Below are 19,527 nucleotides of genomic sequence, written 5' to 3'. Positions count from 1 at the left end.
CAATTCTAAAGGGTGTGCAGGAGCAGAGGGACCTTGGTGTATGTGTGCATAAGTCATTAAAGGTGGCAGAACAGATGGAGAGAGCAGTTAATAAAGCATATAATATCCTAGGCTTTATTAATAGTGGCCTAGAGTACAAGACAAGGAGATTATGCTAAACTTGTATAGATAGATAAAAGCAAAAAACTGCAGATGCTGGAAATCCAAAACAAAAACAAAAATAGCTCGAAAAACTCAGCAGGTCTGGCAGCATCTGCGGAGAGGAGCACAGTTAACATTTCGAGTCCGAATGACCCTTCAACAGAACTAAGTAAAAATAGAAGAGAGGTGAAATATAAGCTGGTTTAAGGGGAGGGTGGGACAAGTAGAGCTGGATAGAGGGCCAGTGATAGGTGGAGATAACCAAAAGATGTCACAGATAAAAGGACAAAGAGGTGTTGAAGGTGGTGATATAATCTAAAGAATGTGCTAATTAAGGGTAGAAAGCAGGACAAGCAAGGTACAGATAGCCCTAGTGGGGGTGGGGTGGGATGAAGAAATCGAAAAAGGTTAAAAGGTAGAGATAAAACAATGGATGGAAATACATTTAAAAATAATAGAAATAGGTGGGAAAAGAAAAATCTATATAAATTATTGGAAGTGGGGGGGGGCGCGGATGGGAAAGGGGGTGGGGTAGGAGGAGAGAGTTCATGATCTAAAATTGTTGAACTCAATATTCAGTCCGGAAAGCTGTGAAGTGCCTAGTCGGAAGATGAGGTACTGTTCCTCCAGTTTGCGTTGAGCTTCACTGGAACAATACAGCAGGCCAAGGACAGACATATGGGCATGAGAGCAGGGTGGAGTGTTGAAACGGCCAGCGACAGGGAGGTCTGGGTCATGCTTGCGGACAGACCGAAGGTGTTCTGCAAAGCGGTCATCCAGTCTGCGTTTGGTCTCTCCAATGTAGGGGAAACCGCATTGGGAGCAACGAATACAGGAGACTAAGTTGAGGGAAGTGCAAGTGAAATGCTGCTTCACTTGAAAGGAGTGTTTGGGCCCTTGGGGTGAGGAGAGAGGAAGTAAAGGAGCAGGTGTTGCACCTTCTGTGGTTGCATGGGAAGGTGCGATGGGAGGGGGTTCAGGTGTAGGGGGTGATGGAGGATGGACCAGGGTGTCCCAGAGGGAACGATCCCTGTGGAATGCCGCCGGGGGGTGAAGGGAAGATGTGTTTGGTGGTGGCATCATGCCATTGGTGGAAAAGGCGGAGGATGATCCTTTGAATGCGGAGGCTAGTGGGGTGATAAGTGAGGTCAAGGGGGACCCTATTATGGTTCTGGGAGGGAGAAGAAGGTGTGAGGGCAGATGCGCGGGAGATGGGCCGGACACGGTTGAGGGCCCTGTCAACCACCGTGGGTGGAAAACCTCGGTTAAGGAAGAAAGAGGACATGTCAGAGGAACTGTTTTTGAAAGAGGCATCATCAGAACAGATGCAATGGAGGCGAAGGAACTGAGAGAATGGGATGGAGTCCTTACAGGAAGCGGGGTGTGAGGAGCTGTAGTCAAGGTAGCTGTGGGAGTCGGTAGACTTGTAATGGATATTGGTGGACAGTCTATCACAGAAATTGAGACAGAGAGGTCAAGGATAGATAGAACTCAGCTGGATTATTATGTACAGTTCAGGGTTCCATACTTTAGGAAGGATGCGAATGCTTTGGAGAGAGTGCAGAAGAGGTTTACAAGAATAGTTCCAGGGATGAGAAACTTCAGTTATGAAGATACATTGGAGAAGTTGGGACTGTTCTCCTTGGAGAGGGGAAGGTTAAGATGAGGTTTGATAGAGGTGTTCAAAATCATGCAGGGGCTTGACAGAGTAAATAGGGACAAACTCTTCCTGCTCATAAAAGGATCGAGAACGCAAGTGCACAGATTTAAAGTAAAGTAATTTGAAAAAGAAGCAAATGCGATGTGAGAAAAAGCTTTATCACATAGCAAGTGGTTCGGGTCTGGAATGCACTGCCTGGAAGTGTGGTGGAGGCAGATTCAATCCAGGCATTCAAGAGGGCATCAGGTGATTACTTGAATAGAAACAAAGTGCAGGATTACAGGGAAAATGCAGAAGAATGGCACTAAGTCATAGTGGCCATTCATAAGCCGGTGCAGACACAATGGGCCGAATGGCCTCCCTCTGTATCATAACAATTCTATGATTCTGTGAGGTTGAGTGAGAGGGCAAAAATCTGGCAGATGGAGTATAATGTGGAAAATCTGAAGTTGTTTACTTTGACAGGAAGAATAAAAAAGCAGAGTATTACTTCAATGGAGAATGCCTGCAGAAATTCCAAGGTGCAGAGAGATCTAGCTGTTCTAGAGCATGAGTCACAAAAAGTTAGTATGCAGGTACAACACACAACCAAGAAGGTGAATGGAATGCTATCCTTTAATATGAGAGGAATTGAACATTAAAATAAGGGTAAAAGCAAAGTACTGCGGATGCTAGAAATCTGAAACGAATGGCCTCCTTCTTTGCAGAAGGGTCATACGGACTCGAAGCTTTAACTTTGTTTTTCTCTCTCCACAGATGCTGTCAGACCTGCTGAGTTTTTCCAGCATTTTCTGTTTTTGATTAAAATAAGGGTATTATGTTTCAGTTATACAGGGCTTTGGTAAGACCACACCTTGAATACTGTGTGCTGTTTTGGTCTTCTTATTTAAGGATATAAGGAGGTGATTCAGAGGAGGTTTACCAAATTGATACCTGGAATGAGCGGATTGTCTTATGAGGATAGGCTGTACAGGCTGGGCATGTTTCCACTCGAGTTTAAAAGTGTGAGGGGTGACTTGATTGAAGTATGTAAGATCCTGAATGGCCTTGACAAGATGGATGTTGAAAGGATGTTTCCTCTTGTGGGTGAGTCCAGAACAAGGGGGCACTATTTTAAAATTAGGGGTTGCCCCGATAGGACAGAGATGAGGAGAAAATTTTTCTATCGGAGGTGCGATTTTGGAACTCTCTGCCTCAGAAGGCACTGGAAGTGGGGTCACTGAATATTTTTAAGGCAGAGGTAGACAGATTCTTGTTAGGCAAGGGAACCAAAGATTATAGGGGTAGATGGGAATTCGTAATTTGAAACACAAACAGATCACCCATGATCTGATTGAATAGCACAGCAGGCTTGTGGGGCTGAATGGCCTACTTCTGCTCCTATTTCATATGTTCTCTCACATCAAAAATGTCGGCCAAGCAGTCAGTCCTCCAGAAGAACAAGGCTACAATGCTTAATCAAAATCTCTAGGTTTGTAGCCCTCATAGGGAAGTTTCTGCAGCTGCACCTCATAATTCTGTTTTCAAGCAAAAAGTACATAATGAGTAAAAGCAGCAATGTTACTTTGCTCATGGATCTTTTACCCTGGTTAAGGCACCAACGAGAAGTCTGGTCCTCACGCAGAAATTCAAACGCACTATCATTCAAACGCACTATCCCTTTCTGAAATTGGTCGTTTAAGCAGGCATGGAAGCAGGTTGAAGCTCTTCAACCTGATAAACTTGACGGAACTCTGTCCTCACTAAAAGGTTTTTGGCAATATCTTGCTACACCATCCATTATTAAAAAGTTAATTTGAAATGTGTTTTTCAGGGATGGACAATTTACTAGTTACAACGTAACTGTCAACAGAGAAAACAAATTTGCTTTTAATAGTAAGAGCATCAGTTAAATATGGTCCACATTTGCCACCAGCACCATTATATACAATGTTGATTCAGATGGCTAAGTGGGGATTACCGATGTGTTGTACCAGAGTTGTTTCAAGCAGCTTTGAACTTCAAAGCTCCTCAAACTGAATTCCAATTTCACTTGCTAGGCCACAAATTACTAAATTTATTGAGTTCAATTGCACAACTTTCCAATGGCGGGATTAACTCATGATCTCTGGGGTTGCTAGTCCAGTACTATGACCACCAGGTCTCATAGTCTTAATGCATTATATATGAAACTATATAATTTACATTCATTCTAATGTCTCTGCCAATACCTTTGACTCCAAACTCTGGAATGACAAGCTGTCTGCTGTACCTCATGATCTCTTCTTTGGAGAGAAGTTTTTCTTCCAATGGAGGCACCTTGGTCAGTTGCTTAACTAACGTAACAGTATTTTCAGACTGAGAGTTCTGAAAAGAAAACAGATATTTACCAAACTGGAAGAAGAAGAAAAATAATTTCTGAAAAATGTGATTGACCTGAAACCCTGACTCTGTTTCTCTCTCCACAGATTCTGCCTGGCCTGAATACTGCCAGCACTTTTTTTGTTTAAAAATGATATGTGGCCCAGTCTAGCACATCAATCCTTTAATATCCATTGCAGATTATTTTACCCAAAATTGAAATGACCAAGATGAATATTTTAACATGCCTAAACCTACTTGAATTGATACTTTCAGTCATATCTGGACAGAAAAAAAGCACAAAATGAATTTGAAATGATGGAATACACTGCATTGTTACACCATCAGGGAACCAGAAAAGTCAAATAATTGAAAAGCATATGCAAAAACATACAACAAAATGAAAGTTGCAGAGGTAAAGGAGGCCTAGACCATAGAGGAATTATCAAAGACAAGGGTTTTGAAATTCATCTTAGGCAGATAGGGAGCAATTAAGATTTGCAAGCACAGGGATAACAGGATAGTATTGTTCAATAGGAATTGCTGATAAGCCACAAATACCACTATAGTCCCATGCACTAACTTTAGTAGAAAACACTTTACACAAAATAAAGTTGCATGCACTTCACGTGTACATTTACTTAACATCTACATCATTTGGGGAAAAAACTTTCCAGATTTTCTCTTTCACCAAAGTTTGGAATTCTTATTAGACACAGCACATGTTAGTGCAGCTCTAGGTTTTTGTCCAGCAACATTAAACAGTATTTTGACTTCAAGGTAATTACTGAGAACACTGCTTGACACAACGAGACCCACCAGATCCACCCCCGTTCTCCATTCAGAAAGTGATTAGCTGCCCTTTGCTGTAACATGCCTTGTTGGTTGGACTTGCTTTCTCTTGCTGGTTTGGATCAGAGTTGACCACATTGACAGCTCCACTTCCATGAAATGTTACTATAGTTTATACAGTGCTGTAGTTTGGCATTTTCACCCATGTTAGCAAATAATAATTTAACAGTAACTGATGAAATACAGCATAGACAACAAACACAAACTTGCATGTGTGGCTAATGCAACGAAAACAAAAATACTTGGAAAAACTCAGCAGGTCTGACAGCATCTGCAGAGAGGGACACAGTTAATGTTTCGAATCCGTATGACTCTTCATCAGAAGAGTCATCATTCATTCATACGGACTTGAAACGTTAACTGTATCCCTCTCCGCAGATGCTGTCAGACCTGCTGAGTTTTTCCAGGTATTTTTGTTTTTGTTCTAGATTTCCAGCATCCGCAGTATTTTGCTTTTATCTTATGTGTGGCTAATATACTGGATAACAGAGAACAGGAGGGGATGGGACTTAAGTGTGGGAAAGGATGCAAGCAGCTAAGTTGAGGATGAGCAAAACTCAGGAAGGCAACAAGGTGAACTCTGCAGGCGACAATGCATTTAGTAGAACTATGATTGAGGAAGGGCAATGCTAAGGTTTGAAATAGGCAATCTTGATAGTGGCAAGGATGTCTAGCTTTAAATTCTGCTGAGGGCAAAATATGCTGAATTCATTCTGAAGAATAAACCTGAAAGGGCCAGGAGTGTTTTAGGTGGAAAAACAGAATGGCTTAGGTCTTGCTGATAAATTAAGTTCTTGTCCAACAACAGCCAGGTTCTTTTTATTAATCCATGGGGGTGGGGGCATTGCTGGCTAGGCCAGCACTTATTGGCCATCCCAAATTGCCTTTGAGAAGGTGGTGGTGAGCTGCCTTCTTGAACTGCTGCAATCCATGTGGTGTAGATACACCCACAGTGCTGTTAGGAATAGAGTTCTAGGATTTTGATCAAGTGATGTAAAAGGAACGGTGATATATCTCCAAGTCAGGACGGTGGGTGGCTTGGAGGGGAACTTCGAGATGGTGGTGTTCCCATGCAAAACAGTTGAACAACACAGTGGAAGAACTATAGAGACAGGAATCATTCAGCTTTATAAGGTAATTCCAGCGTTAGATTAGAGCATAGCTGATCTGTATCTCAACTCCATCCATCTGACTTGGTGTGTAATCTTAACCTTGCCCTATATATCTCTATTCAACTTCAGTTTTCAGACGGATCGAGAGGAAACAGGAGGAACCTATTTCCAATATTTATTAAAATCGTTTGTTGCATTTAGTCTTCCCTCGGAGTAGGGGCATTGATGTTAAGGATGAAATAAAGACAGTTTCTCAGTAAAGTCTGATGGAGCGAATACTCTGTACCTGCTGCAGGTGTGCGACCGCTGCCCTCAACCTCTCCACCTCCTGCTGCTTCTTGAGCAGCTCATCCCTCAGCCTCTCCATCTCCGCCTCCATGGTCAGGGAGGAAAACGGTTACTTAAATCGCGCTGTGCTACGTGCCCCTCCGACTTTAAGCCAGAACTCAGCTGGAGGACCAGAAACAGTGCAACACACCAAAAACTGCCTGTTCTTAATATGGCCGATCTCCGCGAGAATGACCCCCTTTACAAAGATGGCCGCCGGTTCGCCAGCAAATCTGCCGTAATGACGCGCAAACCAACAGCTGATATATTATCAAGATGGCCGCCCGCCCCGCAGTGCCTCCCTTACAAACATGGCCACCTACCGCTTTGTGAGGCCCTTACAAAAATGGCCACCTACCGCGTTGTAATTCCCTTGGCAAGGTGGCCGCCCCGCCCACCTCACCGACGCCAACTTCCATCCCTTGCTCTCCTCCAGGAATTGAAGAAATCTTCAGGACATTGCTCTGTGCAACCCTGGAAAAAGAATCGGGGCATTATTAAAAAACGATTTTTTTCACTTTCTTTGAACATTTTACCAGATATAAAGATATTGGAAATAGGGAGAAAGGCTGTTTGGCTTACAGTCAAGCATCATACAATTTGGTAATGACAGTTCCAAAGCAAAGACATACTGGACTTGAAACATTGGGCAGAATTTTACGCTCGGCATGCATGTGCACGCCTGACATGCCAGAGCGTAAAATGACACACGATGTCGTCGGCCGTGTGTCCCGACGTCTGCATGATATTTCGTTCAGCAGACGCGCTGGAGTCGGCAGCGTGCCCACCGATAATTAAAAGGCCTATTAAGGCCATTAACAAGTTAATTAAATTCAAATTTACGCTGCCCATCCAACCTTATGGCTGGCGGGCAAGCGAAAAGGCCAAGCGGCCTTTACATTTTTTAGGAAACCTCATCCACGAGCTGGATGAGGTTTCCTAAAGCAAATAAACATTAAATAAAAACTTTATTTTGGAATTAAAAGCATGTCCCATCTCATGTGAGAGTCACATGAGGAAACAGGTTTTATTAAATTTTTACTGTCTTTATTAATTTTTTTTTGAAAAGTGCTTCAATCTCCCTGAGGCAGCTCCATGCCTCAGGCAGACTGAAGCGCTCTTTTGCGCGCATGCATGAACTGCGCACTAAGCCCAGCTATCCCTCCAACCCCCAGCCATACAGGCAGTGCTCAACACTGCCACTTGCGATTCACGCAGGCTGGGTCTTAATTGGCCTACCTGCATGAAATCGCAGAGTGGAGCCAATCGCGGGCGGCGGGCAGTTGCCCAACCACCCCTGCCGATAACACCCACCAACGGCAAAATCCTACCTATTATCTCTGTTTCTCTGTCCGCTCATGCTGCCAGACCTGCTGAGTTTTTCCAGCATTTCCTGTTTTTACTTTGGATTTCCAGCACCGCAGTATTTGTTGTAGGCAGTGTGTCACAAGAATGATGTATTGGCTGACAAGTGGCTGGAATGTAAGGCAAGTAATCTGATGAAGACTTCAGGAATACATTTAATCACAGTTGGCAACCCTGGGTTTTCTCCCCATTGTTCTGCTGTTATCGAGTAACACAGTCACTTTTCCTGTGGTCTCACTTTTATAAACAATTACAAATTTAATGTTTAGAAAGTAGCATTTCAATTCAACGCATATCTCAAACTTCAAATACTGAATCAGTGGAATGGTCTTTTTAAAAACTTGCCACAGCTCAAGCGTCCATCCTAAGCCGCAGTTTGGGTTGTCATTTCCAAGATTGCCCCGGAATTAAAGGTTGAAACCCTGGACATTGCAGCAGTGGTGTAATGCTGCCGGAGCACTGCGGAGCAGCACTCTCGCACCTCCAACCAGTGCTCAGGGAGCATAGTGTGGGGGAACGGAGGCCCAGGACCCCGGGGAACTCTAGAGGCTGGCTGCGGGGCCCTGGGCCCCGCAGACGAGAGGCTGGCTGGGAGGCCTGGGAGTGAAACACACCCAAGATCGGGGGTGGGGCTGCGTGGGAGGAAGAGGCTGACTGCTGTGTGTGTGCGTGGTGGGGAGGGGAGTGAGAGAGTGAGTGTGTGTGTTTGTGGCAGACCCATTTGTATCCAGGAAACGGGCCCTCTCCTTCAGGAGTGAGCCGACCCTGACAACGGTCTCCACCCAGGGGGGCGCCTCCTGGCATTGCAATGTAGTTGGCAACTGGAAGTGTTCAAGGGGTAGCCATCATAGCAGCAGCATGTGGTGTACAGGAGTGTGCCACCAGCTCACCAGGGGAGAGAAGCACATGCTGCAGGTAAATCCCACACCCTAGCACTGGGTTGAGGTCGTCAGTCCACTTCAAGCCTTCATACCCTCAGAAAGAACAATGTATTCTGCTTTTCAATTAATGCCCTTTCTTCCTTTGTGTTATCGCAAGCAGGAGCGAATCAGGCAATGGCCTCTATTATAGGATCTCAGTGCCAGGGCTGCGACCTCTTTAGGTTTCCCAACCTGATAAATATTTTATAAGGATCAAGACTTGGGTCATGTAAAGACAAATGCTTCAGGAGTATAGAGGTTTTTTTAGACCCCAGAAATGTTGTCAATCATTTCACTTATCCTATTTGAAGCACAACCAAAATACCTAAAATGAAAAGGCAATGTATATTATGAAACAATGATAATTGGGCAGAAATTAGGGTGTGTTACCTTATTCAATAGATAGGATGGCAGGTGCAGGCAAGAATTTCTTCCTTACTCAACATTTTGGGAAGTAACAGATTTAATCAGTAGCAGTACTCCTGAGATATCCGATTTCCATGGGGAACTGTAGAATTTCACAGCACAGAAGGAAGCCACTCAGCCCATCATTGTAACTGCACAGCTGTCAGAAAGAACACCCCACGCCATCCCAATCCCCATACTCCTCTATTTTTTTAATTTCAGATATGAAACATGATGGATTCTATTCCTGCCACTGTTTCTGGTGGGGACATTCCATGTCCTAACAAACCCTCAATTCATATCAATAGTCATCATATCACTAGATTTCATTTGGTTGTGAAAATTATTACAGTAGACAACTTGGTACCTGCTGTAAAAATGGGCTAAATTTTCAGGTATAAAGAAAGGCTTCAGAAATGGAGATTGGGATGTGCTGATTGATGGAAATAAGTAATAAGTTATTTAAATATATAGTCATAAAATCTTATGTCCTTTTCATAAATAGGAGAGTAAGCTAAAATCTGAATGTTTTAATAAAGGTCGTAGGGAAAGTAGCCTCAACAATAAATATTCCATAAAGTATAAAACAGTGGCAAGATTGCATGTAAAGGTATCAGATACAGCTGAAGTTAACTAAAGCCACAATTGATTGCCAAAAATGTATTGGAGAAAACAATTGATCAAGTGGCATTCCCATGATAAAACTTCATGGGCAGAATTTTCCAGTCGGCGTGCGGGGGCGGCCCAATACGCTGACGCATAAAATGAGGCACAATGACGTTGGGCATGCGTCCTGATGTCACCACGCGCCATTGCAATATTTCAGAAGGCGGGCCGCTATCAGTTCCAAGACACGCCTGCCATTAATTAATGGGCCAGTTAAGGCCCTTGAGGCAGCAACTGAAGACGATTTTTTGAAGCCCATGCGATTTTCAGTGCATCGCACGGGTGCAACGGGCAAGTGGGTAGGCCACATTTTTAAAAACCTCATCCACAGATGGGATAAGAGGGGTGAGTGGGCTCGCTAATGCGAGTTGTTGGAACTTTAATTTATTACTTACTGCTACTTGCTTGTGTGAACAGGACAATTTCATTTTGCTTCAGAGCTGCTCTGACAGAAAGAACAGGCTTCAGTTCTGGACTCTGGAGGAATCATAACACTTGGGGCCTCCATCTGTTTTTTTTATTCATTCAAGGGATGTGAGCACCACTGGCAAGGCCAACATTTATTGCCTATCCCTTATTGCCCTTGAGAAGCGGTAGTGAGCTGCCTTCTTGAACTGTTGCAGTCCACATGGTGTAAGTACACCCACAGTGCTGTTAGGAAGGGAGTACCAGGATTTTGACCCAGCAACAGTGAAGGAACAGCAACATATTTTCAAGTCAGGATCGTGAGTGTCTTGGAGGGGAACTTCCAGGTGGTGGTGTTCCCATGTGTGTGCTGTCCATGTCCTTTTAGATGGTAGCAGTTGTGGGTTTGGAAAGTGCTGTCTTAGGAGCCTTGGTGAGTTCCTATAGTGCATCTTGCCTCGGTGCTGGAGGGAGTGAATGTTTGTGGATGGGGTAACAATCAAGCGGGCTGCTTTGTCCTGAATGGTGTGAAGTTTCTTGAGTGTTGTTAGAGCTGCACTCATCCAGGCAAGTGGGGAGTATTCCATCACACTCCTGACTTGTGCCTTGTAGATGGTGGACAGGCTTTGGGGAATCAGGAGGGGAGTTACTCGCCACAAGATTCCTGGCCTCTGGACTGCTCTTATAGAAACAGCATTATTATGGCTAGTCCAGTTCAATTTCTGGTCAATGGTAACCCCAAGGATGTTGATAGTGGGGGATTTAGTGATGGCAATGCCATTGAATGTCAAGGGGCAGTGGCTGGATTCTCTCTTGTTGGAGATGGACATTGCCTGGCACTTGTGTGGCTCACATGTTACTTACCACCTGCCGGCCCAAGCCTGGACATTGTCTAGGTCTTGCTGCATTTGGACATGGACTGTTTCAGTACCTGAGAAGTCACACATGGTGCTGAACATTGTGCCTTCATCAGCGAATATCCCCAGTTCTGACCTTATGATGGAAGGAAGGTTATTGATGTAGCAGCTAAAGATGGTTGGGCCTAAGACACTACCCCGAGGAACTCCTGCAGTGATGTCCTGGAACTGAGATGATTGATCTCCAACAACCACAATCATCTTCCTTTGACTCCAACCAGTGGAGAGTTTCCCCGGATTCCCATTGAATCCAGTTTTGCTAGGGCTCCTTGATGCCACATTTCAGTCAATTGCTGCTTTGATGCTGTCACCTCTGGAGTTCAGCTCTTTTGTCTATCTTTGAACCAAGGTTTTAATGAGGTCAGGAGCTGAGTGTCCCTGGTGGAACCCAAACTGAGCATCAGTGAGCAGGCTATTGCTAAGCAAGTGCTGTTTGATAGCACTGTAGATGACCCCTTCCATCGCTTTACTGATGATCGAGAGTAGACTGATGGGGTGGTAATTGGCTAGATTGGATTTGTCCTACTTTTTATGTAGAGAACATACCTGGGCAATTTTCCACATAGCCGGGTAGGTGCCAGTGTTGTAACTGTACTGGAACAGGGCCCATAGCCTTTGCAGTATTCAGTGCCTTCAGCCATTTCTTGATATCACGTGGAGTGGAGTGAATTGAATTGGTTGAAGACTAGGATCTGTAATGCTGGGGACCTCCAGAGGTGGCCAAGATGGATCATCCACTTGGCACTTCTGGCTGAAGATCGTTGCAAATGCTTCAGCCTTATCGTTTACATAGAGCTGCTGGGCTCCCCCATCATTGAGGATGGGGATATTTGTGGAGCCTTCTCTTCCAGTGAGTTGTCTAATTGTCCAGCAGCATTCACGACTGAATGTGGCATGTCTGATCTGATCTGTTGGTTGTGGAATTGCTTAGCTCTGTCTATCACTTGCAGCTTATGCTGTTTGGCACTATCATGAAGAGATTAATGTCTATAATGTTATTGAAAATTTTATTTTTTAAAAATAGAGTTAGTGGTGTCTGTGTCTATGGGCAGAGTTTTCCCGTTGGGGTGTGGGGGTGGGCCCCACACATCGACGTGTAAAATGACGCGTGTTGACGTTGGGCAAGCGTCCCAACATCACCGTGCACCATCGTGATATTTCGGTGGATGGGCATGCGATGATCTCCGATGTGCGCCCACCATTAATTAACGAGGCACTTAAGGCCGATGAGGCACCAATTGATGGCGATTTTTCGAGGCCTGTGCAATCTTCAGGTCATCACACGGGCGCAATGGGCAGGCGGGTACAACACATTTGTATAAGCCTCATCCACGGGTGGGGTCAGTGGGGTCACAAATGTGCTCAGTCAGATATTTAATTTGGAAAGTTACCGATACTTGCCTGGGTGAACAGAAATACTGCAGCTCATACCAGCTGCTTGGATAGAACTCACAACCTTCAGCTCTGTGGAGGAAGGGAGGGCCAGAAGGGGGAAGAGGCCAGTAGTGCACATTCAGCCTCCGGGGAGCCACCTTTGGGAGGAGAGGCGCAGGCACAACAGGTGCAGGGCCAATAGGAAGTCCAAGGCGTAAGGGGCCGCAGAAGACACCACTATCCTGCTACCAGGGTACACAGGCGGCAAAGCAGCTACCTCAAAATTTCTGAGGTACAGTGCCAAAGGAGGCTCCGTCTCTCAAGGGAGACAGTCAACTCTATCTGTCAGATGATAGGCCCTGAGATCTTCGCTAACTATATGGGTGGACACCCCATGGCAGTGGCTCTAAAGGTCATAGCTGCCTTCAACTTCTATGCCTCTGGCTCTTTCCAGGGCTTGGTGTGTGATCTTTGCGGTGTCTCCCAATCAGCTGTCGACACTTGTGTCAAGCAGGTGACAGACACTCTATTCAGGCATGCATTGATGTTTACCCACTACCGCTGGGACCAGGCCAGCCAGACAGAGTGAGCCAGAGGCTTCGTAGCGATTGCTGGCTTCCCCCACATCCAGGGTGCAATAGACTGCACACATGCGGCCATCAAGGTGCCAGCAGGTGTGCCCAGTGCCTTGGTCAACAGGAAGGGCTTCCAATCCATGAACGTGCAGATAGTGTGTGATCACAGGATGCTGATTCTTCAAGTCTGTGCAAAGTACCTAGGCAGCTCCTACGACATCCTCAGACACTCCCAGGTGCCGGGTCTCTTCAGTGCTCCAGTGCAGCTGGATGGACAGCTGCTGGGTGACAAGGGCTACTTCCTCAGAAGGTGGCTCAAGACGCCTCTCTGCCACCCAAGAACAGAAGCTGAGTAGCGGTACAATAGGAGCCACAGCACCACAAGGGCTGTGGTGGAGAGAATCATCAGTCTTCTCAAGATGCACTTCCGATGCCTGAACCACTCAGGGGGTGCACTCCAGTTCCCCCCAGATCGTATGTCGCTGCTGGTGGTTGCATGCTGCGCTCTCCACAATCTTGCGTTGGAAAGGGGCGACGCTGTGGATGAAGAAGATGTAGACGCAGTTGCTGCGGCTGCACATGATGAGTCCAGCAGTGAATCCAAGGATGAGCACCCACAGGAAAATGCTGAAGGGGTAGACACTGACCTAGGCATACTCCAGGGAGGCAGGGACACGAACCTTCAGCAAGGGCACCACAGATGGACCTCCCGCAAAAGCCTGTGCTGCAGGCTCCATACTCAATACCTGAGTGCTAAATCTGCCTGGATAGGAACATTAACTAAGGGCCTTGTCAATAAAGCTCAATGTGACATAACTCACTCATAACATCATGGGTAACCATCCACCTGCAGAGGAAAAGAGGCACCCTCAACCATGGTCACATATTTAAATTTAATGATATAACAAAATGAACTTAAGGAAACAAAATGACAAAGGTGTTAAACACCACACCAATTAATCATGACTCATTGAGGGGCAACACGAAGCACCAGTGAAGAACCTGTGATGTGCCTAAAGTGCCTTAAATTTATGCTTTCGGATGCTACGTCTAGGTGCTGTCTCTTTGCTGGCAATGGCATCTGAGACAGCCTGCTCACTGTGCTTGGCGGCCGTCCTATGGTACGTGGAGCCTGTGCTGGCCCTGCCTAGGAAGGAGCAGCCAGTCCACAGCTGGCATCTCCCCAGTTGTTGCAGCCTCATCGGATGCAACAGTCATTGGCAGAAGGGTAGAGGACCTGCTGCCCTCATCTGGAGTGCCCTGAGAGGAGCCCGCAGAGACAACAGGCAGCTGCTGCACCAACGTGAAGTCGCTTCGGACCTCCCTGCTCACCACAGATGGATGGGCACCAAGCTGGGAAACTAGGTGCCCAGACCATCTTCCAGCCTGGCACTGACCAGCTGAGATCAATGCCAATGTGAGGGCTTGCTGGTCCAAGTGCATCCCCAGGAAGCCTTGATTGGTCTCCTGGAGGAGCCTCTCCATGAGAATTGCCACTCTCTCTATGGAGGACGCATGGTGCTCGACCATGAGGCTCATTGCATTGTTTCAAGTTTCCCTCTGGGATTTGAACAACTCAGCCCTTACCATCAGCTGTGTCATAAAAGGCACGCATATAGTCCTGTGTTGTCGCTTCACCACACACACACCACATTTTTAGGTATGCTTGGTGCTGCTCCTGGCATGCCCTCCTGCAGAGTACATTCAACGAGGGTTGATCCCTAGCTTGGAGGAAATGGTAGAGTTGGGGATATGCTGGGTCATGAGGTTATAGATGGTTGTTGAATACAATTCTGCTGCTGCCGATGGCCCATAGTGCCTCATAGCTGCACAGTCTTGAGTTGCTGGATCTTTTTGAAATCTATCCCATGTAGCAAGGTGATAGTGCCATACAACATGATGGAGAGTACCCTGAATGTGATGATGGGACTTTGTCTCCACAAGGACTGTGTGGTGATCACTCTTATGGATACGGTTATGGGCAGATACTACTGTGGCAGGAAGGTTGGTGAGGATGTACATTTTGCCCTCTTGGTGGTTCCCTTACCACCTGCTGCAGACCCAGTCTCGCAGCTATGTCATTTAGGACCTGGCCAGCTTAGTCTGTAGTGGTGCTACTGAGCCACTCTTGGTGATGGACATTGAAGTCCCCCACTCAGAGTTCATTCTGTGCCACCCTCAGTGTTTCCTCCAAGTGGCATTCAACATGCAGGAGTTCATCAGCTGAAGAGGGCGTGGTGGTACATGGTAATCAGCAGTAGGTTTCCTTGCCCATGTTTGGCCTGATGCCATGTGACTTCATGGGCTTCAGAGTCAGTATTGAGGATTCCCAGAGCAAATCCCTCCCGATTGTATACCACTGTGCCGCCACCTCTGTCTTGCTGGTGGGACAGACCCAGGAATGGTTATGGTGGTGTCTTGGACATTGTCTGTAAGGTACGATTCCGTGAGTATGACAATGTCAGGCTGTTGCTTATCTAGTCTGTGAGACAGCTTGCCCAATTTTGACATAAGCCCTCAGATGTTAGTAAGGAGGACTTTGCAGGGTCGACTAGGCTGAGTTTGCTAGGCTATTTAAGTGTCAACCACAATGCTGTGGATCTGGAGTTACATGTAGTCCAAACCAGGTAAGAATAGCAGGTTTCCATCCCTAAAGGGACATTACTGAACTAGATGGGTTTTTACACCTTGGTCATCATTAGATTCTTATTTTTATTGATTTTTATTGATTGAATTCAACTTCCACCCTCTGTGTTAGGAATCGAACCCAAGTCCTCAGTCTCTGGTCTCTGGGTTACTAGCCCAGTGACAATACTAGTACACTGCTGCTGCCACTGTCTCTCCCCCACTGCCACCCCCATCCCTCCGCCCCCACCCCCACCCTGCCTCATCTCTCTCAATTAAACTACTATTAAAACAAAGCTATATAGAGCAAGGTGGTGAAGATGTTGGGTTCTACTGCTGCATTGTGTGGGTTCATTGTTCTCTTATGCTTTCTGTAACCTAGCCTGCATTTCTATTGTGAGTATAATCAAGATATTTATCAAACAGCTAAAAACAGACCAACCTTTTCAAAAATGCACAGGTGGTTATTCTTCCTTATTTTAATTCTTTGATCATTGCAATCAACAGAATAAATTGGTATTCAAATCATTTGCAAGCCACATGTTTCCTCAGAATCTTATAAGTCTTTAAACTTACAAAAAATCAACTGCAGAACCCACTGCACCACCACCACTTGCCCCCGCCAACCCCAACCGCCACTAACCCCTGCCCAAAATCAAGAAGTAAAAGTGGAATACTCAGTGGTTTAAAATTTTTAAGAGAACAATGAACCCACACAATGCAGCAGTAGAACCCAACATCTTCACCACCTTGCTCTATATAGCTTTGTTTTAATAGTAGTTTAATTGGTGGGGTGGTAAATAGTGAGGAGGATAGCCTTAGATTACAGGAGGATATAGTCAGCCTGGTCAGATGGGCTAATCAGTGGCAAATGGAATTTAATTTGGATAAGTGTGAGGTGATGCACTTGGGCAGGACAAACAAGGCACGGGAATACACGATGAATGGTTGGACCCTGGGAAGTACCGAGGATCAGGGTGTGCATGTCCACCTGTCCTTTAAGGTAGCAGGACAGGTAGATAAGGTGGTTAAGAAGGCATATGGGATACTTTTTCCTTTATTATTCATAGAATATAAGAGCAGGGAGGTTATGCTGGAACTGTATAAAACGCTGGTTAGGCCACAGCTAGAGTATAGCATGTAGTTCTGGAATCCGCGTTATAGGAAGGATGTGATTGCACTAGAGAGAGTGCAGAGGAGATTACCAGAATGTTGCCTGGGCTGGAGAGTTTTATGAGGAGAGATTGGATAGACTAGGGTTATTTTCCTTGGAGCAGAGGAGGTTGAGGGAGGACATGTGTAAAAAATTATGAGGGGCATAGATAGGATAGACAGGAAGGAACTTTTCCCCTTGGTGAAGGGATCAATAACCAGGGGACATAGATTTAAAATAAGGGGCAGGAGGTTTAGAGGGGATGTGTGGAAGAATTTTTTCACCCAGAGAGTGGTGGGAATCTGGAACTTACTGCCTGAAAGGGTGGTAGAAGCATAATGTTAAAACATTTACACTTTCCAAACTAAAAACACAAAATAGTAAACAAAACTACACAGTTATTCTTCTACTTCTGCATCTATCTTTGTAATGTGAACAGTGTGTAACACATGACGACCATTTTCTCAGTTTCGACAGGTACTGAATGCTATCTACTGCAAGTGGAGTTTTCTGTTCTTTCTTAATATTTTTTGGTAGTACAGAGTGACCTGAGAAGTAGCAATCATAACAATACATAACATTGTGACATCATTGACAAAGTTTACAGATTTTCCTATGAACTAGAATAGGATCAATTTGTTCACTCATCCTTGTTCCCCTCTTCCTCATGCTACTCCTTGATGACATCTTCACAAGATATGGGGTCAGATTACACACATACACTGACGACATTCAGCTCTATGTCTCCACTATCTCTCAGTTGACTCCTACAATGCATCTTTGTTGCCTTACTGCTTGCCTGACATCCAGTCTTGGATGACTTGCAATGTCTTTCAGTTAAACATTGAGTTTCCACCAACTTCCTTGCTATTCTTATCTATCTAATTGTAGCCAGAGAATCATAGGCAATAGCTTCCTTCCCATTCCCACACTGTTACCACTGATGCCTCCTATGTCTCATGTTGGTGCTGCCCCGCAATGACATCATCCAAAAACATAACATCAGTTTCCACATGGATGCTGGTGACAATGAGTTCTACCTCATCACCACCTCCCTTGACCACTCCAATGCTTCTTTGTTGCAGATTTCCTCTAAATTATCCAACATCCAGCAGCAGATAAGCAGAAATTTCCTCCAAATAAATATTGGGAAGACTCACTGCCTCAGTTCTCACCACAATCTCCATTCCTTATCCACCAGCCCCATCCTTCTCTCCAGCAACTGTCCGAGGCTGAACCAAACTATTTGCAACCTTGGTGTGATATTTGACCCTGAGATAAACTACTGATCATAAACCTGCGCCATTACTATAATTTCTACTTCTACCTCTTTAATCACTCAACCCTGTCCCTGCCTCACCTAATCTGCTGCTGAAACCCTCATTCATGCTTTTGTTACCTCTAGACTTGACTCAAATGCATTTCTGGCTGGCCTCCTATGCTCTACCTTCTGTAAACTTGAAGTTATCCAAAACTCTGCCTGTGTCTTAACTCGCTCCAAGCACTTTTTGCCCATCAACCCTGTGCTCATTGACCCACATTGGCTAGTGGTTAAGGGATGCTTCAATTTTAAAATTCTCATCCTTATTTTCAAATCCCTCCAATGGCCTGACCCTTCCCTATCTCTGTAATCTCCTCAAGTCTCAAAACCCTCTGAGGTATCTGTACTCCTATAATTTTGGTCTCTTCAGCGTCCCCGATTTTAATCTTTCCACTATTGGTGGCTCTGCCTTTAAATGCTAAGGGCTTTGAGGTCTAGAACTGCCTCCCTAAACCTTCCCACCTTTCTGCCTTTCTTTCCTCTCTTAGGACACTCCTAAATTAGAAACAGGTTGAAAGGTTATGGGAGAGGGCGGGAAATTGGAGTTGAAGCCGAAATGAGATCAGCCATGATTGTATTGAATGGCGGGGCAGGCTCGAAGGGCTGAATTGCCTACTGCTGCTCCTAATTCTTTTGTTCTTATATTCTTAACCTCCTGTTCTGAACATGTCTCTGTAAAGCTCCTTAGTACACTTTTCTACATTAAAGCACACTGCTGTGGTTGTAAAACAGGATCAGTTTGTTTAACAATTGCTTAAATTATTGTCTTATAACTTGAATGAGTGAACTGGTGAATACTATTTAAATTGGGATGTATGTCTAGCAGAATTTTTGGCCAATGTCAATGCTTTGTAAAGCATCAAATCTCAAACCAAATGTTAATCTCAAACCAAATATAGAGAATATAGCCACTGTCTGTTAATGCACTGATGGATTCAAAATATCCCATTAATACAAATTCCAAGAAATAAAAATTAACTTCTTTCCTCGCAACAGATCGGAAAGCTACTAATCAGCAATAAGCAAGCAACACTTGTGTTTCTGTAACACTTTTCACATACAGGAAGAAGTCTCAAAGCACCTAACGTTGTGGAGAACAACAATGGATGCCAATCAGAGATGAAACAGGAATAGGGGAAAGATTCAGGCATGCACTAAAGGCAAAGAAAAGGGTTCTGAGAAAAGGGAGAATGGTGGCACGATAGAAGGAACTGGGGAGGTAATTCCAGTGGCTAGAAATACAGTGGCTGAACGAATAATGGAGTAGAGGGAGTGAGGACAAAGAGAAGCTTGATGTTAGAGGATTGAAAAGTACCTGCAAGGTGAAAATTACAACTCTTATGATGCAACGCACAAAGATATTCTCAAC

At 45.1% G+C, this 19,527-nt stretch overlaps 2 protein-coding genes across 2 annotated transcripts in view; one reads left to right on the top strand and one right to left on the bottom strand.

The window, feature by feature from the left end:
- mocs3 (molybdenum cofactor synthesis 3) overlaps positions 1-6,631 on the bottom strand; it is a 62,869-nt gene extending 56,238 nt beyond the window's left edge. Inside the window, exons 1-2 of the mRNA XM_041182414.1 lie at positions 6,392-6,631; positions 4,012-4,147 (exon numbers count right to left, since the gene is read on the bottom strand). Of these exons, the coding sequence (XP_041038348.1) occupies positions 4,012-4,147; positions 6,392-6,484 (229 nt within the window). The 5' untranslated portion in view covers positions 6,485-6,631. The remainder of the gene's footprint in view (positions 1-4,011; positions 4,148-6,391) is intronic.
- LOC121275030 (glutaminyl-peptide cyclotransferase-like) overlaps positions 6,035-19,527 on the top strand; it is a 44,193-nt gene continuing 30,700 nt past the window's right edge. Inside the window, exon 1 of the mRNA XM_041182431.1 lies at positions 6,035-6,127. Coding sequence (XP_041038365.1) covers positions 6,050-6,127 — 78 coding nt within the window. The 5' untranslated portion in view covers positions 6,035-6,049. The remainder of the gene's footprint in view (positions 6,128-19,527) is intronic.

Source organism: Carcharodon carcharias, chromosome 2, assembly GCF_017639515.1.
Source record: "Carcharodon carcharias isolate sCarCar2 chromosome 2, sCarCar2.pri, whole genome shotgun sequence".
Classification (NCBI taxonomy): Eukaryota; Metazoa; Chordata; class Chondrichthyes; order Lamniformes; family Lamnidae; genus Carcharodon; species Carcharodon carcharias.
This window is presented reverse-complemented; position numbering and strand designations above follow the sequence as displayed.